The sequence below is a fragment of the Lampetra planeri genome, chromosome 4 (genome assembly GCF_965212315.1).
Source record: "Lampetra planeri chromosome 4, kcLamPlan1.2.h2, whole genome shotgun sequence".
NCBI lineage: Eukaryota > Metazoa > Chordata > Hyperoartia > Petromyzontiformes > Petromyzontidae > Lampetra > Lampetra planeri.
The window spans coordinates 3,148,415-3,171,425 of record NC_136110.1 but is presented as its reverse complement, the minus strand read 5'-3'; the positions used below and the strand labels follow the sequence as shown (position 1 = coordinate 3,171,425).

The 23,011-nt window shown below is 47.3% G+C and overlaps 1 protein-coding gene across 8 annotated transcripts in view; it reads right to left on the bottom strand.

The window, feature by feature from the left end:
• Window positions 1-23,011, bottom strand: part of ATE1 (arginyltransferase 1) — a 103,345-nt gene that overhangs the window by 43,827 nt on the left and 36,507 nt on the right. For all 8 annotated transcript variants that reach the window (XM_078593043.1, XM_078593046.1, XM_078593042.1 and 5 more), the window contains 2 exons: window positions 8,592-8,773; window positions 4,925-5,024 (listed from right to left, as the gene is read on the bottom strand). In XM_078593043.1, coding sequence (XP_078449169.1) covers window positions 4,925-5,024; window positions 8,592-8,773 — 282 coding nt within the window. The remainder of the gene's footprint in view (window positions 1-4,924; window positions 5,025-8,591; window positions 8,774-23,011) is intronic.

Here is a 23,011-nt window from a genome sequence, read left to right as displayed (position 1 = left end):
CACTCTTTGACCCGCCGCACAAAACCTGCCGATCGACTAACTATTGCGAACCCATTTTATATTGCGGGGGGGTGGGGGGGGGTTAAGAAACCTGCACCGGTTTATCCACTGCCACGCCAGGAGATTGAATCCAACCGGCGCCCCGTGGCTTTGCGAATCAAAAGTGCTAAGCATCCAATGTGCTAACCATTACACCGTGGAGGCATCCCTTGTACAGCGAGGCTGCTTCTCATTTGACCAGGTTTTTTGGTACAGGCGTTGGCGTGCGGGACTTCAAGCCGTGATCTCTTGGCACAACGGTTCACATCCTGCGGGGCCGCCGGGTCACGCTTCCTGAGCACCTGGCACATGTGCCTTCCGCACCCGACGCCATCTCCAATTGTGTAGCCGCACAACCAAAGATTAACAACGTGGCGCTCGGTTCCGGTGGCTAAAGCCGAGTCACAGGCGATTCAAGTCGTCGAGAACACCCAATTAGGTGCACAAAGTGTTTTGTCGCCTTTGATTTTTTTTTTTACTCGCTGCCGGACAAAGTTTTGCGTTTAAACTTTTCGAATGTGGAAATGCTAAGTTAGCCAAGGAGAAACATAATACTCTTCATCATCAGCCATGGTCAATCCACTGCTGGATGAAGGCCTCCCCCAAGGCACCGACACCCCTACGATCACGCGATGTGACAATCCACCTCGCACCTGCACACGAGCCGATCTCATCGCTCCATCCCCTCAATGCACGTCCACTCGGACGCATTCCATTCCTTGGCTGCCACTCCATCACGATTTTGACCATTAATCCATCGTCCCTACGAGACACCTCCTGCAAAAAGCCCACTTACTTTTCTTAACAGTTTGATTGATGTCTTTAACACACGCATGCTCTCTAATCCATGTGTTCATCTTTCCGCCTCTCAATGTAATTCCAAGGATGCGATAAAACAATTAGTTGTCATAAACTTCTGCCTTTTGTTATAACACTGCTTGATGAAGACCTTCCCACACCTTGTTGATTATAGAGGTTGTCTTACCATCCTTTGTCGGGTTGGTCAATGCAGGCCAGCGAAGAGGGAACCCAGGACCGGTTCAGATATCACTCACCACTGATGTTAACCATCGTGGGGAATTGAACTCGGGTCGCCGGGTTCATAGGGCAGTTTTCTAAATGACTGCGCAATACATGTACCCAAAAATAACCTGAAAACAAAAAAACCCATTAAACTCAGTCTGCCCATCCTGAAACTATGGTTGAAGACTGATAAGCCAAGTTAATTGGGTTCCTTGGGATGTATTAAGAGAGCAGACCCTTTTCAGACATTGACTGAAATACCATTACCAAGGTGTCCACTAATAGAGCAATCCAAATGGGCCAGCCTTCTGGACAAACATCCGCGTGCGGCTGTGCAGTCTGGTCACGTACGCAACGCAAACGCACAGCGGGGCAGAACCAACCGGGGAGGACAGCGCAGACAACCTTGTAGCTTGAATTCCATCACACGATCGCCAAAAGGGTCAGCGGACGAGAGGTAGACCACATAGCCAAGACAAAAAATAACCCAGGTGCAGCAGAACCGCTCGCCACCTAATTTCACCCTGCCCCGTTCCTTAAAGCCATCCAGCTGTGCCGCGACAAGGGCATAATCTGCCGTCTCTGTTTATAAATCTCATCGCCCTGCACAATGGACGGCCGGTCCGGGGGCAGTGTGAACGTTTCCAGCAGAACGGGAGGGAACAGCGCGAGCGGTGGGCCGGCTTCACGGGTGATATGGGGACGTGAAAGAGACCGGTAGCTCGGGTGAAGCGGCAGAGTGATATGAGATGAGGTTATCAGAATCAGTTGGCTTTACGTTGAAGGAATATATATTTCAATGGCCCGGGGCTGTGTTTGTCTGACGTGCCGCCCCTTTTGTAGAAGCAGGGTTCGACACGTTTCGCATCCAACGTTGGATTATAAATTAAACACCCACCCGCAGCTGGTGGAGAGCTCAAAGGTATAACTAAATAATTAAGCATTTGATACAACTTTGTACAGTAACACTGAAATTTACATTGACGTGTGTTTCAAATTCAATGTGAACATTATTTTGAAAGACAATTTAATGAAATCTCTGCACAGCTTGCAATTAAACATGCTGGCGGATAATTTTTTCACAAGACAGATGCAATCAAAAATAATTTTATGGGCAAAGCACATCGCACCCCTGTGTTCAATGTAAACATTCCAAAACAAAGCCTAACTTATAAAAAAAGAGCCCTTTATCACACCCATACAAGATTACACCCAAAAAAACTGAAAATGTAAACAAGGCGTCGCCCATTTGCTTGTCAAGCGGCGATGTCACATAGACAAGACGGAGTGGATGGATCGAGTGAGCTAAGCTCATCCGAGCCGGCCCCCCAGCCACCCACCCATCCTCGCAGAAAAGCCACCGCTGCCCTTTCACTGCATCGCCACAGATGCCATGGCGAGCGCCGCCTCCGTGCCAGGGCTAATCAGGTTGCAGCTCCGGAGACGGCTCGCAGACACGCAGACACTGACCGCCGAGTGAAAGTAGCTGACCCTCGTCCCATTAGCTGGCCAGACGTGGCAATGTCAAGGTTTGCCGGGCAACCAGGTCGGCATTCCTGGGTTCTCCCCCCGGTGCTCGGGTCACTGACCCGACCCTGTACACCGCGGAACCGGCCTCTGGGTTTTTTTAAGGCCACAGAGATTGCCATAGCTCAAACAGAACACGCAATCTCCACAAATCCGTCCCTCAAAATTGCATTGCCACTGGCATTTGTTCTTAAAACTATTTGGAAAATATTTTTTGTCGCTCGAAAAAATTAATTTGTATGAAAGAAAATTCTAATATTTTCTACGGCTAAAGCGCATCCTTTCATCTGTGGTCGTGAATTTTGATGATCATTAATAATAATAATCACCATCGGTGAGTTAAAACAAATGAATACCACCCTGAAACTATATATTCATGATACAATAAGCACGTATGATTTTCACACTGAACAAATCAGCACCCCCCCCCGCCCATGAATCCGTGCTGTGCACACATCCTCGCAGCCTTCATGCTTGATGGGCGGGTGGCAATTACTCAAAATGCGCCACTTGCTCGCCAAAATACGCAAAGGCCTAGGTACAATGGCCCCCTTTGTAGCGCGTGGCAGGCATACAGTCAAGCTCTCACGCCAAAGCCACATGTCCACGCATGAGAGCTGCATCTTACTTCATATTTGCCTTGCACTTTAGGGTTGCGCCGGAGCCTGCCGCTTACCGCTGCGGAATTACGAGCGAATATTCAAGCGTAGGGACCGTTCGATGTGGCGGTCAGTGTGTGCCACGGAAGGCGGGCAGGCGATGTGGCGGGCACAGAGTGTGCCACGGAAGGTGGCCGGGCAATGTGGTGGGCAGCGTGTGGCCACAGAAGGCGGTGGGGCGATGTGGCGTGCAGCGTGTACCATGGAGGGTGGCCGAGTGATGCCCGAGCTCACATTTGCACTATTTTTATGTGGTCGTCTTGTGCTCTGCAGCCCACACGTTAAACAGCGAAAACGTCTCCCTGCTCGTAAAGGCGCCGCGGTTTGGTTTTTTTTACACCGCACACACAATGTGATACACTGTATTCCGCAGTACACAGTGGAGAAAGTGTAAAAATAATTAAATCCTTTAAAAGCTTTCGAGATAAAAATCGGCGCGAGTAGCTGCAATATCCTCTCGGTAAAGGAAAGGATAAATAACCTATTTAAAGCCAGAGTTCATGACTTGCCGGGGATTCAATTTCTTCAAGTTAAAAATATGCTTGCTTAGTGAGAACAAACACACTCTGATCCACTCCAACTTGGATAAACAGGCCTGACCTTTTTTAGGCGGACCTACTGTAGAGTTTTAAACACTCCAACTAAGGCGTTGTGAACGTCCGGGACGTGCAAAAGGCCATTTTTGATTCCATTCAATAAACTCGCACGTCTGTATTTCCTTAACATTGAACGCCGAATACAATGCATTCGGTGGCGAGACGACACCGAGGCCTTGCACACAGGGAGTGATCGCCTCGGACTACTACTGTTGATTCTCGAGTTAAATGCGGAACGGCCACCCCACCGGACCCATATAGGGCCAAATCTGCGGGTTTGATTTACGATTGGATGCACCAAGCGACCCCTAGTGGTGACGAACAGTAAAATATCGCACGGCGGGCAATTGTTCCCCACTCCAAGGCGAGAGAACTATTTCTCCCCCGCTCTCACCAGTCAAGGTTCACGCCCCGCATTGCTCATCCCTGTACAACGTTCATGTTATGATTGGTTCTTTCGGTAAAGTCACGTAGAAGGGAAACAATAAAATAATAAAAATAAAACAATACAATTCTCACGACGTTTCGATTGCAACACAGGCAATCGTCATCAGGTGTGAAAACCAAAGCAAGAAAATGTTTTTGCTCTGGTTTTCACACCTGATGATGATTTCGGTAAAGTCACGTAGAAGGGAAATAATACAAATAAAACAATACAATTCTCACGACGTTTCGATTGCAACACAATTAATCATCATCAGGTGTGAAAACCAAAGCAAGAATTTTTTTTGCTGTGGTTTTCACACCTGATGATGATTGCTTGTGTTGCAATCGAAATGTCGTGAGAATGTTTTTGTTTTATTTTTATTATTTTATTATTTCTCTTCTACGTGACTTTACCGAAAGAACCAACAATATGAATCCCTGCCGTCACGAAAGCTTTCAATCGAAATTTAACGTTCATGTTCTCGAGACGTAATCTGAAAGCTAGGCACATTTAAATAACTGAATAGTGATGACGATGATGTCAATGATGGATAATATGCACGCTTTTTTGAGCCGCTTACCGCCTCTCCTCTGCAATTTTGCGCCCCTTGTATAATTTGGCGGATTCAACAACAGACAAAGAGCTGAGTTCACCTTGTATCTCATCTTGGGGCAGGAATGGATGTAAAAGCCCATGTAGTAGTAGCGGAGTGCCGGCGCCTGCGTGTACAGCTGCCGTGTGAACGCCACCTCTCTGCATCGAACAAAACAAGACCGACAACAACAAGAGAAGTTTGGGTGAAGCAAGCGAACTCTGCAGAGGTCTCCGCGGTCGGTTGGCTGTGCGCTACAGCGCTCCGGTTAGTTTTCGAGTTACACCGAGTGGAGTTTGTCGAACAAAGACAAGACAAAGCTTCCCCCACCCCCCCCCCCCGCCGTATAGACTTAACAGACTTTTGGGGCAAGTGCTGCTAGTGAGTATCTATAAAGGGCGACACGGCACACGAGGGGGTGGGTGGCCAGCAGCACGCACGACTGCCTTTGTCTCCCTAGTTACGGTTTACACATGAGTACTCATTTGAAGAATAATTTACACTTATAAGGCAAGCAAGTAAATAACTCACGCGATTCTAAAACCTAATATAAGCACGTAGGCTCCTGATTTAACCACGGACACAAATATTAACCTAGGGGAGGCCCGGGAACAGTTCAGATAATCGTCTTCTGTTGGCCTTGAGCGGGAATCGAATGCAGGTTGCCAGGTTCGTCACACAGCGCGCTCACCGGGAACACGACCGCACATCACGCTGAATGATAAGCGGTAGAAGTAGAATACACATCGGAGAGCTACACGGCACGCTGGTGTGGGGGGAGGTGGAAGGGAAATCGTTAGATGCCCAGTACTCAGGGAATTTTTTTTTATTAACGTTGATAAATAACGATTACTTATAACAGGGAATAGCTAAATCATAAACACGCCTTTTTCCAGAGAACATCTTGCCGGGAATATACACATTGTACCGGACAGATGACAGTAGATTTAATAAACCAGAGCCGTTAAACATTTTTAATATTTCATGTAAATTTCAGTTAGCGAGCTGGCTGATGGGACAGAAAAATAACATTTCACACATTTCCTCCAGAACTAATTTGTTTTCCCATTTAGAGACACCATAACCTAATCATATGCTTAATTATTTAAATCCTATATTGACCACGGCATCTTCTCAACGAAGCTCTGGGGAGCGCGTTGCCATGTGCCACGGCCTCCGATAACACTGGTCAACACACTTCTTTTGGCATAAGGTATTCCAACGGTTTTAAGGTAATTTTGGGGTGCTGGTTCCAAATCTGGCATATCAAATATTACATTTTCAATAAAAACTGCAGAATAAAAATATTAAATAAATGTGGATATCTACATAAAATGATATTATAAACACAGCATCCTAAAAATACAGCACCATATTTTATAAATAAAGAAGTCACTGACTCGCAACAACTTGCAATCATAAGCGACAGAGTTAATTTCGGGTAAAATCAATGAAAATGTGGTATGCCGATAGCATAAAAATGAGATGTGATAGGGCAAATCTGAAATCAGATTTGGAATCAGCACCCTGAAATTAGTCTAAAACAGCTGCAAAAGTCCAGGCCAGAATTTTGTTTTGTTGACCAGTGTTATGCTCGGAAGGGCATCTCCCGCACGCGCCAAAGCGGGCGAGCGAGCGGGCGTGCGATGGGCAGGGCGGCACGCCTGCTATCAAGCCACCGCACAGCGGCTCTGGAATGTGGCCAAACAAAAGGACACTAAAACAACTCGAGTGTCTCCATTAGCCGGTTGGTGGCACTTGAGGGTTAATGTAAAAGCAGTGAGCGGCACAGCTGGGCCACTCCACAGCACGAGCAGACAAGCGGCTGCGCCATCTGGTACACTGCTATACGGACACCGCTCGGTTTAATATTCCAGGTTGTCCACGCCGCATGTGCTCCGTTTGATTACGTGATTTTGAGGACGTCAACACACGGACAGACGGGTGGCTATTCAAAGCCTTGCGATAGTGTTCAAAGTTAAGCAATACGCGGAATTAAAAAGTATTTGTGCGTGCATTCAAATACTTAATCAAGTATTACATACTATCGTGGTAGACTGTGGATTATAATGAGCAGCTTTTTGTCATTCCACTGCTGGATTAGAGCCTGCCCATGCCATTTCTAGTCGTCAGCATTGTTTGACTACACCTCATCACACTGCTCAGCTGGGATAGTGAAGGGTGGGGCGGGAAGCCCCAGGACCGGTTCAGATATACGACTTGCCACTGAGGTTAACCGTGAGCGGGAAGTGAACTTGGGTCGGTGAGTTCATGGTTCAACACGCTAATTGCTGCACCACCGTTCCACTGTGGGTTATAAGAGAGTAGAATAATTCGCCTTCCGAACCAATGTTTTCCAGGAGCATTGGCAAATAATGGCAAATTCCGTATCGGTTTCAGTTGTATGAATTGCTCTCAGCAGAGCTTTCAATCATGGTGTGTGAATACTCAGAAAGTCCTACAGGGGTGACATACAGGGACCCCAATATAAGTCACAGATGCAGCAGTGTTGTGGCCACAGCCTTACAGATCTCCAAAATACCTGTTTGATAAGTGTTGGGTTTTTCAGAGCAGAATTATAAAGACATCCCTTTGGGTGGATTTTTTTAGTTTAGTCGTTAAAAAACATCGAGAATCTTAAGCAAAGGAAATGTTAAATTAGGGAACCCCTTTAATGCACTGCAAAAGCCTCGTTAGTTGATTGCACTGGGGAAATCTGAAGCAAATAGATCAATCAGGGAATGACGAAATGTTCCAATGCATGCGTAGGGAGCTACCAAACACTGTGGTGAACCAGTCTCCAGGGTAAACGCACGCAATTAACTTCCAACTTCTCATTATTGAAATCAGATGCGAACGTAATTTGATACTTCATCATTTTTTGCTGTTCACATCAATTTCACGATAATTCTGTTGTGAGCCCGCACAGTATACTTTGAGCACAAAAAAACCCGTGCAAACAAATGGATTTTATCGCTAGAATCCAAGCACCGACTATGTTCACAAAGTGTTGCAATAAATAGGCAAGGCGATCAATACTAGTCCACAGCGGAATACACTTTAGGTGTATGAATAATGCATTGTGCATTACACCATTAAGACGCAATCATTGTGAACACTTGGCAGGCATTGCAGTCAGATAAACTAGAGTGATAAAGCACCGCAAAGACGCAACAAACTCTGATACTCCACGTGAAGTGGTAGTAGGGTTAATGTATGACCTATGCTTACACTTACTTGCGGCCCTTTGTCAATCCACTGCTGGATGAAGGCCCCCCATGCCTTGTCTCGGTCATATGGGTTGCTCGACCATACTTCACCACACTCTTCAATACAGCTTGGTGAAGGCGCGATGGCCCAGGATCAGTTCACATATCAATCCGCACCGATGTTAGCCGTGGCCAGGTCGCCAGATTCATAGCGCTGCACGCAAACCACTGCGCCACCGCTCCTCAACCCATACCGAAGGCACTTATATGACTATTTGCGAAAGGCTGAGTGGACACACAACCGATCATCCACATATGCATGTGTGCTGAACTTCTTTCGCACCGTACGTAGCCAACCGTGCTAATCGCAGGTGCGGGTGAAGGACAACAAACTAAACACAACAAGCAGTTCTAAAGAAATTTGTTTTCGCTTGGTGGGTGAGCAGAAGACAGGGGACTACCACTGCGGTAGAAAGGAGGCTGTGTAACATCGGGGGTGCGGGGGCCGCGCCAGCGCACCTGAGCGCGGAGTAGATGCCCATGGAGAGGAAGGCAAAGTCGGGGTCGTAGTAGAGGTACACGGAGGACAGGCAGCGCGGGAGAATGTCCAAGACACCCACGGCGATCAGACGCCCGTCCACCCAGTACTGCTGGTGGAAGGAGCCATAGCCCACGTCAGGGCCATCTGCCGCGTACTCGTCCTGCGCACGCAAACACGCACACAGGCACATATATATCGGAGGTATACACATTATTCCAGAGCCCCAGTGTGGTCGGTTCATCGATTCGTGTGTAGTTTCTCACTCACGATACAGCAATACATGCCGTGTACGTTGTATATGATCAGATCACGTGCCCCTGCTGACCCTAACGAAATTTATTTATAAATCGAATCATGACTCTGAATCACAACAAAAGCTGGGGGGAAAGGGGACGCGATGGTAAAGGCGGGTAGCACAAATTAATGCATCAGAGAAGTACAATACAAACCAACAATGGATTTTATTATATACTGCCCTCTCCTCCCTACCACATGGCCCCGCATCCCTATAAGCAACCTATTTTTGAATGGTCATCACCCATGCAAATCTCAATCCTATTTAGCTCTTCAGATCTGGAGATGAGGTCGGGAACATTCTGGGTCATTTGCCTCTTGGTCACAATCGAGCGGCTTGGTCGTAAATTCCCCGTGACTGGCGTGCGCAAATCACGCTGGTAAGTGAAGAGGGATGAAGGCCTCCTTGAGTGGTCATCATCTCTCACGGTCATGCGGTGTAACTAAGACCCCCGGGGGTGGGTGGCCAGCACCATGCCCGACCGCCTGTGTCTCTCCAGTGGCGATGTTTACTACACACCGCACCAGGTACTCATTTGAGGCTGAGTCAACCTATGGGAGGCCTAGGACCAGTCCAGATAATCGTCACTGGCGGTGGCCGTGAGCGACAATCGAACTCGGGCCGCCAGGTTTACAGGGCAGCGCGCTAACCGCCACAACTACCGCTCTCCACAATGCGGCGCAACAATCCACCTATGACCTGCACACGAGTTAATTTCATCGCTACATCACTGCGGTGGACATACTAATGCGGGGGGGGTGGGGGAGGATGCTACCCTTTGGCTGGCATTCTGTTGTTATTTTCGCCCACCATCCATCACACCTTCCAGCAAAGTGTCCTACCCGACCCCACTTACTATTCTTAAAACTCAAAGTGGTCAACTTTACCTGCGTATCTTCTATAATCCACAACGCTCCTCTTTCAATGCAACTCCAAGCAGGGGGGCGCACCCATGGATTTTTAACGACCTTAATCCCCGTACGAGCCACAAATGAGCATTCACCCCAAGTGACCCTCTGTTCAGGGGTTACAGGGGCCCCCCTCAGCACAATCGTTACGTGCGATGCGCGCCCTTCGCGAAAAAGGTGGTCCTTCCGGCGAATGATGGATGATCGTTCTGCGAGTTCGTAGCAAAGCTGCACGTTACGTTGCTCGCGGTCCCGCGTTCCACAGGCCGGCAAGCATTACAATGCTCGCATTGTGTTACTGTTTAGTGTAGGTTCCCGGCCAAGTCAGACCCATTAAGCGTCATCAGAAACCCGGGCAAAACACTTGAGTACATAGAACTAAAGTGTATATGTATTTGGAAAAAAACGGAACACATGTAGGCAATCTGTAACCTGGCAAAAAATACACTCGTATAATTAATTGGTGTAACTTAATAGTTTGTTTTCATGCGCTAAACAAAACAAAAGATGCAGGAGCCTCTCACAAGGTGAAGGACGGGCGGTGAGGACGGCGCCACAAACAACCGTACGTGAGCGGCGCTACCTCACGATTAGCCAGAGCTGCCACGCGTCCTTAAAGTGACGACCGTTGCAAAAATGGGACAGCTTTCCCAACATCTTGGGCATAAATATTTACCTGCTACCATCAACTCAGAATTCTCGACTTGCAACGTGACTTTATTAACTGTACGCTTTCCCACTTTTTTAAATGTCAGCCAGGTTTGCTGTTAGGAGCTCACAGAGGGGTCTGTTTTATTTTGTCTTGCACCCCATCGAGCAAGACCGGTCAAGTGAGCATTTTGTAAACAGGAGGGCCACAGCGCTCCAGATAATCACAGTGATGGGGCCGTTTGTTGCGCATTAAAAATGTGATTTGCGCAAGACGTTTCAAATGAATGCACGGCAATACGTGGCAAATATTGTCGAATGGCTAGAGTTCGCAAGCACGGTGAAGGAGTTGTCACGTGATCTTTGGGGCCCATTAGGGGTTGTGTTTTGAAATGTGTACCGCTGAACACTAGGAAATATGCTTTGTGATATAATTTTTATTTTTATTAAGTTCTGAAAGACTTAAACTGTTTCTTGAAATATTCTTACTCAGAAAAGTTTTCAGGGTTTGTAAGAGCAAATATTTGTACGGTAGTTCAAAGTATGATTTAAGTTCAAATGTAAGGCTCCAGTTAATGTATACCACGTAAGTTGGCATTAAATTTATTTGACTCAAATAGTACCAACATTGGTAGGTTATAATCACCCCACCACCTCGTCACACCCCAGCAACCCCATGACAGAGACACAGGCAGAAGGACAGACGGACAGAACGAACAGAACTAATGCATCAACGCTGTCAACCTTGGTCGAAAAGCGTGAACAATCCACTTTTGTTCAAAACATTTCACTACTTACGAGTGAGGTCACTCGAGCACAACTTATCTCACAGCAGACCTAATGACAGGTGGCAAGCAAGCAACAGCCTAATACAATTTCATGGCTTGTGTGGCTTTCTCGGCTACCGAGCACTGAAACTCGACCCCTCCAGATGTGACTTCCCCGATTCATATGGAAGGGAAGTTTTGTTAAGGAAGGCGAGACACTCAGCCAACTCAAACAGGGCACGCTAGCAGAGTCAGCGTGGAACAATGCGGTGTTCTACCATCTCTGGCTTCAAGTCACCGAGCACTTGCATTTTTTTACATGCCCCAAAATAAATCTCTCAATATGCGCTTATGCGACTGCAATGTGTCTCGGAGAGAGAGAGAGTGAGCGCAGAGGTCTTGGCGAAATATTTAACTGGTCCCTAGATACAGGAAGAAACAGTTTGTATCTAGATGAGTCAACTGATGAGGGCTTTTAATTTACAGCCTTTTCCCAATTCACTGAGAGGTGGAATGCTGCTTCACAGCGTAACCCTGAGGGACACCGCCTGCTTTTGGAGGCCTTCATCAAGCAGTGGACAGATCATGGCTGAATATGACCGTATACACGACCCAAAATAATGTATATTCACAACAATTTGTCGATTCACTATGATGTAAAACTCCCCACGCCATTGCCGGTAACGGGGGTTATTTGACCACACTTCTCCAAGCTGGTGGAGGGGAAGGCCCAGGACCAGTGGAGATTTGACACCCCGCTGATTGTTAGACGTGACAGGCAATTGAATTCAGGACAGCAGGCTCATAGTGCACTGCACTACCCACCGTGCCACTGCTCCACCCCTCACAAAAGCGTAAAAACTACAGCAACTCTCTACTTAGGGCACATTACCCTACACGGAACCCCTACGGCGGATCAATTAACCATCTGTACGGTACCCATGGTAACCAGAAGTGGGGGGGGGGTAGGCTGTGCTTCTTGGCACGGGTTTATGAAATGTTACGAAAAGTAAACATGTGAATGCAGCTCGCAGTGTATATTTATATGTATATGCTGGCCATGCATGTATTTCATGGAATGCACCTCTCCCGTTGAGAAATCTAAATGGTGCATGAAGACTCAAAACGAAAATACGCGTGTGTGTGCGTGTGTTTGTTTCCACCTTCAATTGCAGTTTCAATAAAGCCATAGTTTGACTGGATGCAGCAAACAAGAAACATTTCCAGCTTTTTTCCCACTAAATTTCAACAGCAGGAGTCACGATTAGCGCAACGAGGAATGGAAAACGTCTCATTGAAAAGGCCAAACAACACATTATGCGTCCATTAAGCACACACATAAAAACGCAATTATGTAAGCTCTACGGAAAGTAGTTTTTTTTAGAGAACGAAATGCCACAAGTAACAAAAAACGTAAAAGCGCTTGAAGCTTATTCATAACAAACAAGCCATTGTCAACTATCAATGAGCCTCCGCCGATCAAAGAAGACGCGGCTCCTGAAAAATCATTACCAGCCGTTTATCTCTCAAATTAGAAACTAAAAGTAAACTTTTTATTTTACCAGGCAAGGCCCACTGAGCTATACAGCTCTTCTTCAGAAGCGGCCTGGCTGCAAATGAACGCTCAACGAGGTGGCTGATCATCGTGTGTAAATTTATAGCAGCCGGATAGCAGCAACTGGAGAGAAATCAACGCGACCACGAGGAGAACATGCAAACTCCAAACATACAACAAGTGGAAGGATTGGGATCGAACCAACGACCTCCTGCATACCAGGCGAGGTAGTTAACCACCGCGGCGCATCTCATAAACCGCGCCGCGCATTTGAAAAGGTGCCATCCCCGGCTGGCAAGCGGGAGCCTCCTCCACCACCGCCGCTTGTACGTACATGTACGTTGAACTTCTTTCACACCGTACGTTGCCAACCGTGCTAATCGGAGGTCCGGGGGAAGAACAACAAACTAAATGCAAAAAAGCAGTTATAAAGAGATGAGTTTTCAATCTAGATGATGATTTAAAAGAGCGTTCCAGACGGCCGCAGGAGCTCATCTGAAAGCGCGCGATGCGGTGACCGTCTTTGCTGGACGGCTAGCCAAAAGCCGATTTCAGGGCCGCATTTTCACGGCGGGGAAACGTCCGCGAGCGCGAATTCATTTTCATCTTTAAGGGGGCAATCTGGAAACAAATTGATGGCAAATTGTAAAAGCTGACACAATTGCGCATTATGCCACGCTGATGTGTTTTGGTATGTTGATTGCTGGCAGTAATTGACTCGCACATGTGCAAGTGATTTAAAGGATCGTTACCAGTAATAAAAGTATAAGGGGGAGCGTGGCATTGGAGCAGCCCGTTCCTCCACCACCAAGAACAACAATGGCCGTTTTGAAGTGCTTGTTTGAATTACGCCTACAGTTAGCTTTTTGCTTAAATTCGAGAATATTTTTATTTCTGCGTATAATTTTTTGCCGGCTTTCACGGAGAAAGGTATATCTTGTGCTGTGATGTGTATTGTTTTTGCACAAAATTTAATTCACTTAATGCCGAGTTTAATTCCCAACTCCGGCAACTTATCCGGATTTTAAATAGCGCAGCACATGTGGCGATCAGTGTTATTTACACTTTATAACCTGTTTAATACTTTTAAAAAACCATGCAGGAACCTGGAAAATATTAGAAACAGTTTCTCAGTGTGGGATAAATATTTTGATAACCTATGCCACAAGTGTGGAAACGTTTCCTTTGCTTTTGGCCTTGAATGAGCCCTCTGTATGAACGACTTTTACTTAATCTGGGTGCTTTTGCTTAAAATCAAGGCTTTAATAAGCTGGAAAAATACAAAGGCATTCGAAGGTGCGTAATGTATACATAAGGGGTACGATGACCAAATCACCCAGACTGTGCCCGATCTCTTCAGAACTCAGAAGTTAAGCAGGATCTAGCCGAGATAGTGCGTAGATGGGTGACCACCATGCATAGGCTGCTGTGGGGCTACACTGGGAGTGTAGCAGAGGTCAGCGTAGGGCAGCGAGGCAAAACACATTGCCGTACCATGCTTCTCTGTCCCCATATTCACACGCTGGCACCGAACAGTGGTGAAGTACAGTGAAAACAACCTCGATGACCCACATGCCGTGGGGGGAGGCACTTCATCCAGCAGCGGATTGAGAAAAAGGTCCACGCTGCTGCGACTGCACATGAGCAGGTGTCAATAAATAACTTCTATTTGCCAATTAAGACAGTTGCGAATAACCAATCGTAGGAAGGGCTCGAGCCAGGGAGCACAGGAAGCAGTACGTCCGTAGGTCGCAATCAGACAGCAGTGCTGGGATAGCAGTTCTGCCCAGAGAGAGAACGCACGCTTCAGCCAAGACACTGAGGTGGGGTCCTTTTTCGCACAGCTTTAGGTCTCCTGGTTTTGGGCGACCCTTTGACCAACGTGGCCAGTTTTTCTACAGCGTTCGCCTCCGACAGCAGCACAACTTTACACTGAAGTCTCATTCCTGTGGGATCGTCTTTTACGGGTTTATCGTGCCTCCCAGTTGCAGACAGTAGCAAGGACAGACGGATGGAAGGAACCAGCGAATGCACAAACGCTTTCAACTTCACTTTAGAAAGCATTAAAAACCAATGCTTTAAAGAGACGTTCAATTGTTTAAATGCCAATGATGTTTTGGTTTAATTGGGGGAGGGGCGGGGGGGGATTTGAATTAAGTTTAAATCTGCTGGAAATAATACTATTGATTTACGAATACTTTGTAAGCATCTATGAGAGATGGTTAAAAGTTCATCAATGTAATACTCTCAAAAAGCCCTGTAATAATTCTCGGGTACACAAGTGCATCAGAGATCCAAAAATAACACCCTGACTCCAAAGAAAATTGCTACTTTTGAAAAAGATCACCAGTTCCCAGAAATTGGCTTTAAATGTTCCATAAAAAAGCTTAAATATTTAAACTGGACAAACAAGCACTTGAACAACAACAAAATTCGGCCATGTGAATACACAGGGCCATACAATTAAATCGTGTTTGCTTTAAAGTATAATGGCATAAATGTTTGTCATTAACGCTATCACGAATACCGTTGGAAACATCAGTACTTATTTCAATGTTGTGTTTATATTCTGCAAATGCGCTCTGCATATTTGTGTCACGTGAACACGTATACACAATGCAAGAAGTGTAATGATTATAACCCCCCTGATTCAGGAAGGCGATTCAATTCAAATAGCGGATTTTTTGTTTGCCATTGTGGTTGTTGTAGTGGCCACTAACAGTGACTGCAAGGGCCACGTGAACCTATCCCACGTCACATACAAGAATAAGTAAATACAAACGAAATATTTATTATTACACACTTGTTCGTTGTGTGTAACAATCTATGTTCATAGTTGAATCAATTTATTTCATCATCATCATCGTCATCACACAATGCAATGAATACTGTAATGAGTGTAAGATACAAAACTGAGAGCCAGTCTAAATATGCAAGCACAAGTTGCACTTCAATGATGACAAGTGCATATTAATCAATTGTTCTATGCTACTTCTATGCTCCAATGTCAAGTGTGGGCTAAATAACCCCCACGAATAGCGTGGCACAGGGAGGTTGTTGGATTGACAAAAGAGCTGTACGTGTATAAACAGTTCAAGGTGCATCCCTACAATTGTGTGCTCACATCACTGCCGGGGGGAAAGACCACCAGTAGAAGGAGCTCTGGAGCGAGCCAATCATAAAATGTATTTAGCATATACACTTGTAAACAAATAGGTATGCAAGGGCATTTACACAAGTTAATTGGAGATATCCGATACAGTACTCCTTTGCACAACACGAGTTAATTCCCTGTTTCTGTTGCAAAAAAAAACTTTTTGGAGAGCGACATTGGTTGTAATTCTGTCTCGACGTTTAGTCTGGGAGCAGGAAACCGTCACCCACACCAAGTGCTTAGCGTGCCCTGACAAAGTGAGGGCAGCTCCATCGGAAACAGGGGCAAGGCACTGCGGCGACGAGACAAAAGGCCGGATGGTCGTCTTCAAACAACACAAACTTCAAATTAATAAAAAATAAAGGATTGACAGCGTTGTTTGAAGTTCACCATCCTGCAATGGCTGTGTCTGGTCGCTCGCCGGAGAGAGAATAAGAATAACATCGGGCTTGCACGAAGAACCCACCCTTCCACTCGCTCCCGGCTCACAGAAACCTCGCACCCGAAGCCTAGAGCCATTAACTTGATGGTACGCAGTGCTGGGCAATAAAAGAATAATGCATAATAATTTACAGCCCTCTGTGAAATTCAATACTTGGAAGGGATGTTCTACACTTCATCCCTAAACTGTGACTATGCACGTAACTTTTGTCGGTCCACTGCTGGATGAAGGCTTCCCAATACGATATTGGTCACGGGGGTTGTGCTTGCATAAAAACTTCGCCACGCTTGTCAGTGCACGCTGGTGAATGGAGAATCCAGGATCAGTTTCCGATATCGCTTGCCACTGATGTTAATCGTGGCTGGGAATCAAACTCAGGTTTGCTTCATTCAGGGCGTGCTCGCTCTCCGCAGTGTAGCTCAATACCCCACAAGGGAACAGAAATACATTTCTACCGCACACAACGGAATACATTCGTATTGCTGAAATTAATGAATACGACTTTGTGACCGGGAGACACTGTTCTGTGCCACCGCTGCTACAAGCAGAATATCACTCGAGGTGACCAATCGCCAGGAGTCAGGCGGCCACACGGGCCAATCCCAATTGCCCACGAATCCTGTCGCACTTGTGAAAAAGCTGTTATCCTTGAATGGGCTCAAAACTAGCGGCTTATAGTTGTCATAGGCTGGCCACAACCACTGGAAGGTTACTTCAGGGAATCAAACACGCGGTCATATTATTGAACATTAAAAATCTGAAAGGCGGCAGCCAAATCACATTTTATGTAACCGCGCGGATTTGACGCCAGACCACTGACACGCCCGGGTGCACACACAAGCGCCCGCTTACACGCACAACGCGCGTGGGACAAGCGTGGCCACGGGGTCCACAAGCGGGTGTGCAAGCGTCATCACCATCGTCAACGAGAATTCTAGTGTTTATAAAAATGACTGTACGAAAACGACACAGGAGCACACGTGGATTCACTTGTCTTCGAGGTCACGGTCGGATGTCTTTAATCCACTACCTGGTTGGGGACATTCGAGATTCTGTAACGTCATTGGTAAAGAGTAGGCCCGTTCAGTGGCCGTATCTGTGCCTAAATCCTACACTTGAGAACAATGACCGCATGCAAAATACACAAATGCATCAACTTAATAACTCTACAGTTGTTTGTCAAACCACTCCTGGATGAAAGCCTCTCGATGGCATGTAGGTCATTCTGAGTTGTTTGACCACACCGCACCACGCTGCTTAGCAAAGGTTGAAGTGGAAACCCATGACCGGTTCAGGTATCACTCACCACTGATGTTATACGTAACTGGGAATGGAATACAAGTTGTTGGATTCTTGGTACAGTGCTCTGATAAATGTAGCAGTCCGTTAATAAATGTTCAGTTATTCAGGTCTCAGGTCTCATCTGGTTTTAAAGAAATACAACTGATGTGAACAATTAACTTACGGCACCGACGAGCCAAATACTCACGCGGAAAAATAATCATCTCTGAAATACGCGACGTGACGATGGCAGTCGGCTTAACAGCCACTGAAAGACATCCTTCAAGGTACGGCGATGCCAATGATCACCGCGGTGTACTCTGATGAATCACGGGGATGAATGCGTGCCAGTGAAGCCCGGGTTTATACATGAGAAAAGCTGTCCGCGCCGCGTGACGCATCCATCGGACGCGGTTCGTGGAAGCACTGTCCCTCGTGCGGTGCTTTTAAGGCACCTTTCCATCTGCCCGTCCACGCAACACTCAGGCCTTTGAATCCGTCCCGTTGCCCTAAACTTTCATCTTTTCCTCTCACATCCTGTTTGCGTTAGAGCAGAGCTGAAGCGGCACGTAAGATTAGCTTAATGTGACGGACCCTCTCTTCCCCCCCCCCACCACCCCTCACTTCGCTCTCTCCCACTCGCTCAGTCTCTCTCACGAACAATCTTGTAAAATGAAAGCCGAGCACTTTTGATGTGTTTTTCCGATACGGCCGCCTGGCATGGGATATCTGCAACATTCAACGTTGCCCTGCCTTGTGCAAACGCCGATACCGCCGGACGGCATTCACTCGGGGCTACGCTCGGCTTTCAGGGCGCGTCGATGGAAAAAGGGGGAAACGCGGGTGTGCTGCGGAGAGCCCGTCTGAATTGAACTGGGGGATAAGGTGAGGTCAAGCAAATAGAGACGTCACAATTCAAACAAACCCCACGAGCCAGACACCATTTTGGTGGTCTGTCAGCGGCCGGCTCACAGTAGCCCACGCAAAAAACGCCGGGGCCAGGAAAATCAAAGACCGGTTTGAGGGAACTGGCACTGTTTGGACATTCATCTGGGGACTTGGCATATGGGTGGACGGGGCCTCATAAATTGTATTCCCGTGAAGCATTCACACACATCACCCCATACAAAATTGTCTTTAATCAATTGCTATGAGAGCCCAGATTTATTCCCTGTCTGTTTTTCCTCCGGTGCCAGTGGCGGCACCCGAAACATTTTCACTTCCCGCGACATTTATGACCGCCAATGTTGAAAAGTAGGCATAGGTGCATTAATTGACCCAGAGCGGAGAGGTCAACGTTTGACAAGTACACGTACGTACAAGCAGTGTTGATGATCCATGCAAAGTTTCAAGGCTATCATTCACTGTCAACAATTTGTTGCAGGCATCAATTTAAAGATAAACTACCTTGCTAGTTTGTGTAATTCTCAAATGCCGCATGTATATACACAAAAACGTTCTGTTAAACGGTCTGCAGCCTAATGGCTCCTCGCAATAATTACATTTTAAATGCTGACATTGGTTCTGTTTGACTTGTTTTAACTGGCTCTCGTAAAGCAATAGGTAATGAGATTCTGGAAAAGAAGGAAAAAACCCACACACATACACACACACACGCGCGCACACACACACGTTGCGCTATTCAGAGCAGGCCGACCGGCCGGCGTCACATAAATAATAATATTTGCCGAGCGTACGCGCGTAGCCACAGCGGCTACAGCTCGAGCGGAGCAGCATGACGCCTCGCTCTGCTCGAGCACAGATAAGCTAGTCAGGGGCTGCCAGCTCTCCGGGCCAAATTGCCTTGACGCACGTGAGGAGGCCCCGTGCGATCGCCACAACAACGCTGGCGCGCAGCCAGCCGGCCGGGCAGTGGCGGCGCGCGCCCGTGCACGCGCACGCGCCTTCGTTCACACGTACCTACGTCGTGCGCACGTTCAACTTCTTTCGCGCCGTACATAGCTGACCGTGCTAATTGGAGGCGCTGGGGGAAGGACAACTAAACACAAAGGGCAAGTTCGAAAGAAAATTTGTTTTAAATAAAGATTTCAAAGTGCATCGCTCCACTGGCTTCCACACATCGGAGGGAAGAGTGTTGCGGACGGCCTGCAGAAGCGCACCTGGAAAGCGCACGATGCGATTATCGTCGTTGTTGGATGGCGAGCCAAAAGCCCCTGGCTGTGAGAGGATGACCGGAGTTCGCGTGATGGTTTAAAACGGTACGCGCGAACTCACGTGAAAAACGGACCCAGTCCGAGGGCAGCCGCGCTGGCGCTAGTGTCGTCCACCGCCCCTCCCGCGCCCCAACCCCTATCCCCCCCTCTGCGCGCCCTGCGGACGCCGCCACTGCGGTCTGGTTGGCGGCCCGCCGCCGCCCGCCCGTGTTTTCAATGGGCCCCCTTCTTCTCGCTGCTGGCTCCACGAGGGTGCCATTACCCCGCGTGCGCGCGCGGTCAATGGGCCTCAGTCCGCGTGCCGCGGCGGGGGGGTCGGGGCCGGCGCGAGCCTCGCTCGGCCCGCAGAGGCACTGAGGACTTTTTTGTCAGTTGTAATTTCGTCCCCGAAGGAACCCGATGCAGGGCACACACGGTTTCCCGTGAACATCAAACGGCGCGCTCGCTGCAAGCAGGAGCCACGCCAGCACCCCCCCCCCCCCACGAGCGTGAACCGCGAACGCGAAAGGTTGATTCAATATCCCGACGCGTCACGCGTCGCCATGCTTTGGTAACGTTAAACGGCGTCTCCATCGTCCGTTGTCATCGTTGTCATCATATTTATACCGCACTTCCCACGCAGTACATCTCGAGAAGCGCTGCGGCAGTCTAGCCAAGGGAGACCCCCCTGCTAGCAGATGTCCTTGTCCAGCACAACATAAACACGGAACCGGCCTGCATATGGGCATTAGTCTGCCAGTAGGGGGCCATGTTTGCGAAGTGGATTTTTCCCAATCAAGTAATTTGCGAGTAGCCCATAAAATGTTGTCAATTTGGACACCGGCAAACACGGCCTAGTCTTTTTCACGAGGCTCTTTAACAGCCAGTGTGAATTCGACGGTGAGTATTTTACGATTAATAAGACACGCATCATTAACCACGGGCAGCTGCCGGGCCCGGACCGCGACTCTCTGCAACGATCGTCCTCCACCAATGCATATAGCGCCGGGGTCGCGTCACCGCCACCGCCACAACGTGACCGTGAGGTGGGACCGCACGGTGAGGGTGTTTGCCGAGGGTCGCTCCGTCCGGCAGGCCCCACCCGTGACGCCAGCGCGCGCTCGCACAATGGGAGCTGGCGCTGCCAGATTCACCCGGTCGATGTGAAGCCATCTTTCATGTGCGAGGTCAACGTGGCCAAGGCCTTCCTTAATGCAGACCAAGTGTGCAGCCTGTTAAGCAAACAGCGGGGTCAAGCCCGGAGCCAGGCGGGTGCAGGGAAAGGTGCGATTTCGTTACATAGGAAAAAAAAATAAAGAATCGGCACGGTTTTAAGCGCTTCTCTCTCTCTGCGAGGAGGCTCAACCCAGCACGACCCTTGTGCACCGCGTAGTCTGGCGCTTTTTTTTCTCAGCCCGCTTTTAAGTAAGAGGCCTCCCCTGGGAATGAATTACTGTTCGCAGATAATACATTGGAATCTTAAAAAAGAAAACTTCTGAAAGAAATTGTACTTCTTTTCGGGATAGCGTTAATAACTACTGCGGCAAGCATAGTTTTTCTGAATTATTATGAAAGTACTGTAGCCTTCAAAAACTGTGTGAAAAGCCTGCACCTAAAATAATACGATGAATTGAACTTTTTTTTCAATTACGCATTCATCTTAGTATTATTAAAAAATATCTGTATATTTGTTGAAAATTTTAATAACAGCGTGACCAAAAGGAACTTACTTTTCAGAGCACGAACTTCATCATGCACGACCAGCATTTGCTGGAACGATCAAGCCACATGAAAAATGGTTTGGACAGTCGATTCTTTTTTTTGATTCTCCAGAAAAATACTTTAAGCAACCTTTACAAGGCACCTTTGTTCGAGTAAAAACACAGAGGTGTTACATACGTCGTGGATGCATTAAAACCTGGTGCTAGCAACTGGCCCAGAAACTAATCATCATTGACACTCGCTGCAGAAAAATGAAACATAACAGATCGCGTGGAATATTGTAAAAGATGGCGTTACAGTTGCACAACCTATGCCGATACCTTGGGCTCTTGCCAGGAAGTTCACGGGAGATGTGGTGAATGTCGCTCTTTTGTAGGATAACGACTACTGAAACCAGCGATGCCGTTTTTCACCCAGACCCTGCTTCTTCGCACTCGTGTGTTCAGGAATCCAACGTGAACAGATGTTCCAACGTGCGGCTCACAGCCCAAAATGCAGCGTGCATCGACAATGAATGATTCTTCACTTCTTGGTTGAGTAATCCAATGGTCGTAATGGGTACGAAGTGGTGTTCTTCAGTGGTCTTCTCCGCAATATTGATGGTTTTGTCTTTTGCTTGTTGTTGCTTGCTTGTGTTCACGCTGCCCCACGGACCTCTCGTGCAAAATAACCGGGCAACTGGCTAAATGGCACCATAACCCATGTAAACAAAAAAATCTAACAAACTCAAACTCTTCTAACAAATGGACAATTGGTCAATTTGGCAAAGGTCATCTGAAGGCATCTCACAAGTACTTTCTGATGTATCTTGTAAAACAGCTTACAGCTGAATGTGTTTTATCCACATCAACAAGTAAAAACAATCATCCAATATCTACTTTTGTGGGCCAATGTCTGGCACGTTGGGGTGATGCACGGCTCTGCGAGAGTTCCGATTGTCTACCTGGTGCCGACAGCACACTTCCTATGTCAGTATGGGAAAAAATACAAAATTAATTCCATATTTATTTGCAAATGTTGGGCAGTGTAAGTGGCATTTCTCAAGATTCCTGACATTTTAAATAACCTATAAATGATTGAAAAATAAATAAACGCACAATGAGCTCTCACCTGGTTACAGGAAAGGTAATGAATTAGATTGAGGTCACTGACTTTGAAGTCATACACGATAACAGTTTTCTTGTTTGGGAGTTCTAATGAAAACCTCTTGCAATGCACTAAGAATATGGCGCCCGAAAGAAATTGTATCAGCATGCCGAGAGTTTTCGTTTGGTCTAGCAATGACTATTTTCCTGCTGTTTAATTTATTTCCTGCAATGCTTGCACTATTCACTGAATAACTCTCATTAAAATATCCTTTAAAAGAGCACATACACATACATCTGAAAGACGTATGAGCCAGCAAAAATATCTCTCGCCCTCTGGAAAAAGCTGGGAGAGAAAAAGAAATGCCAAGCCGTGTGACAGCGGCAA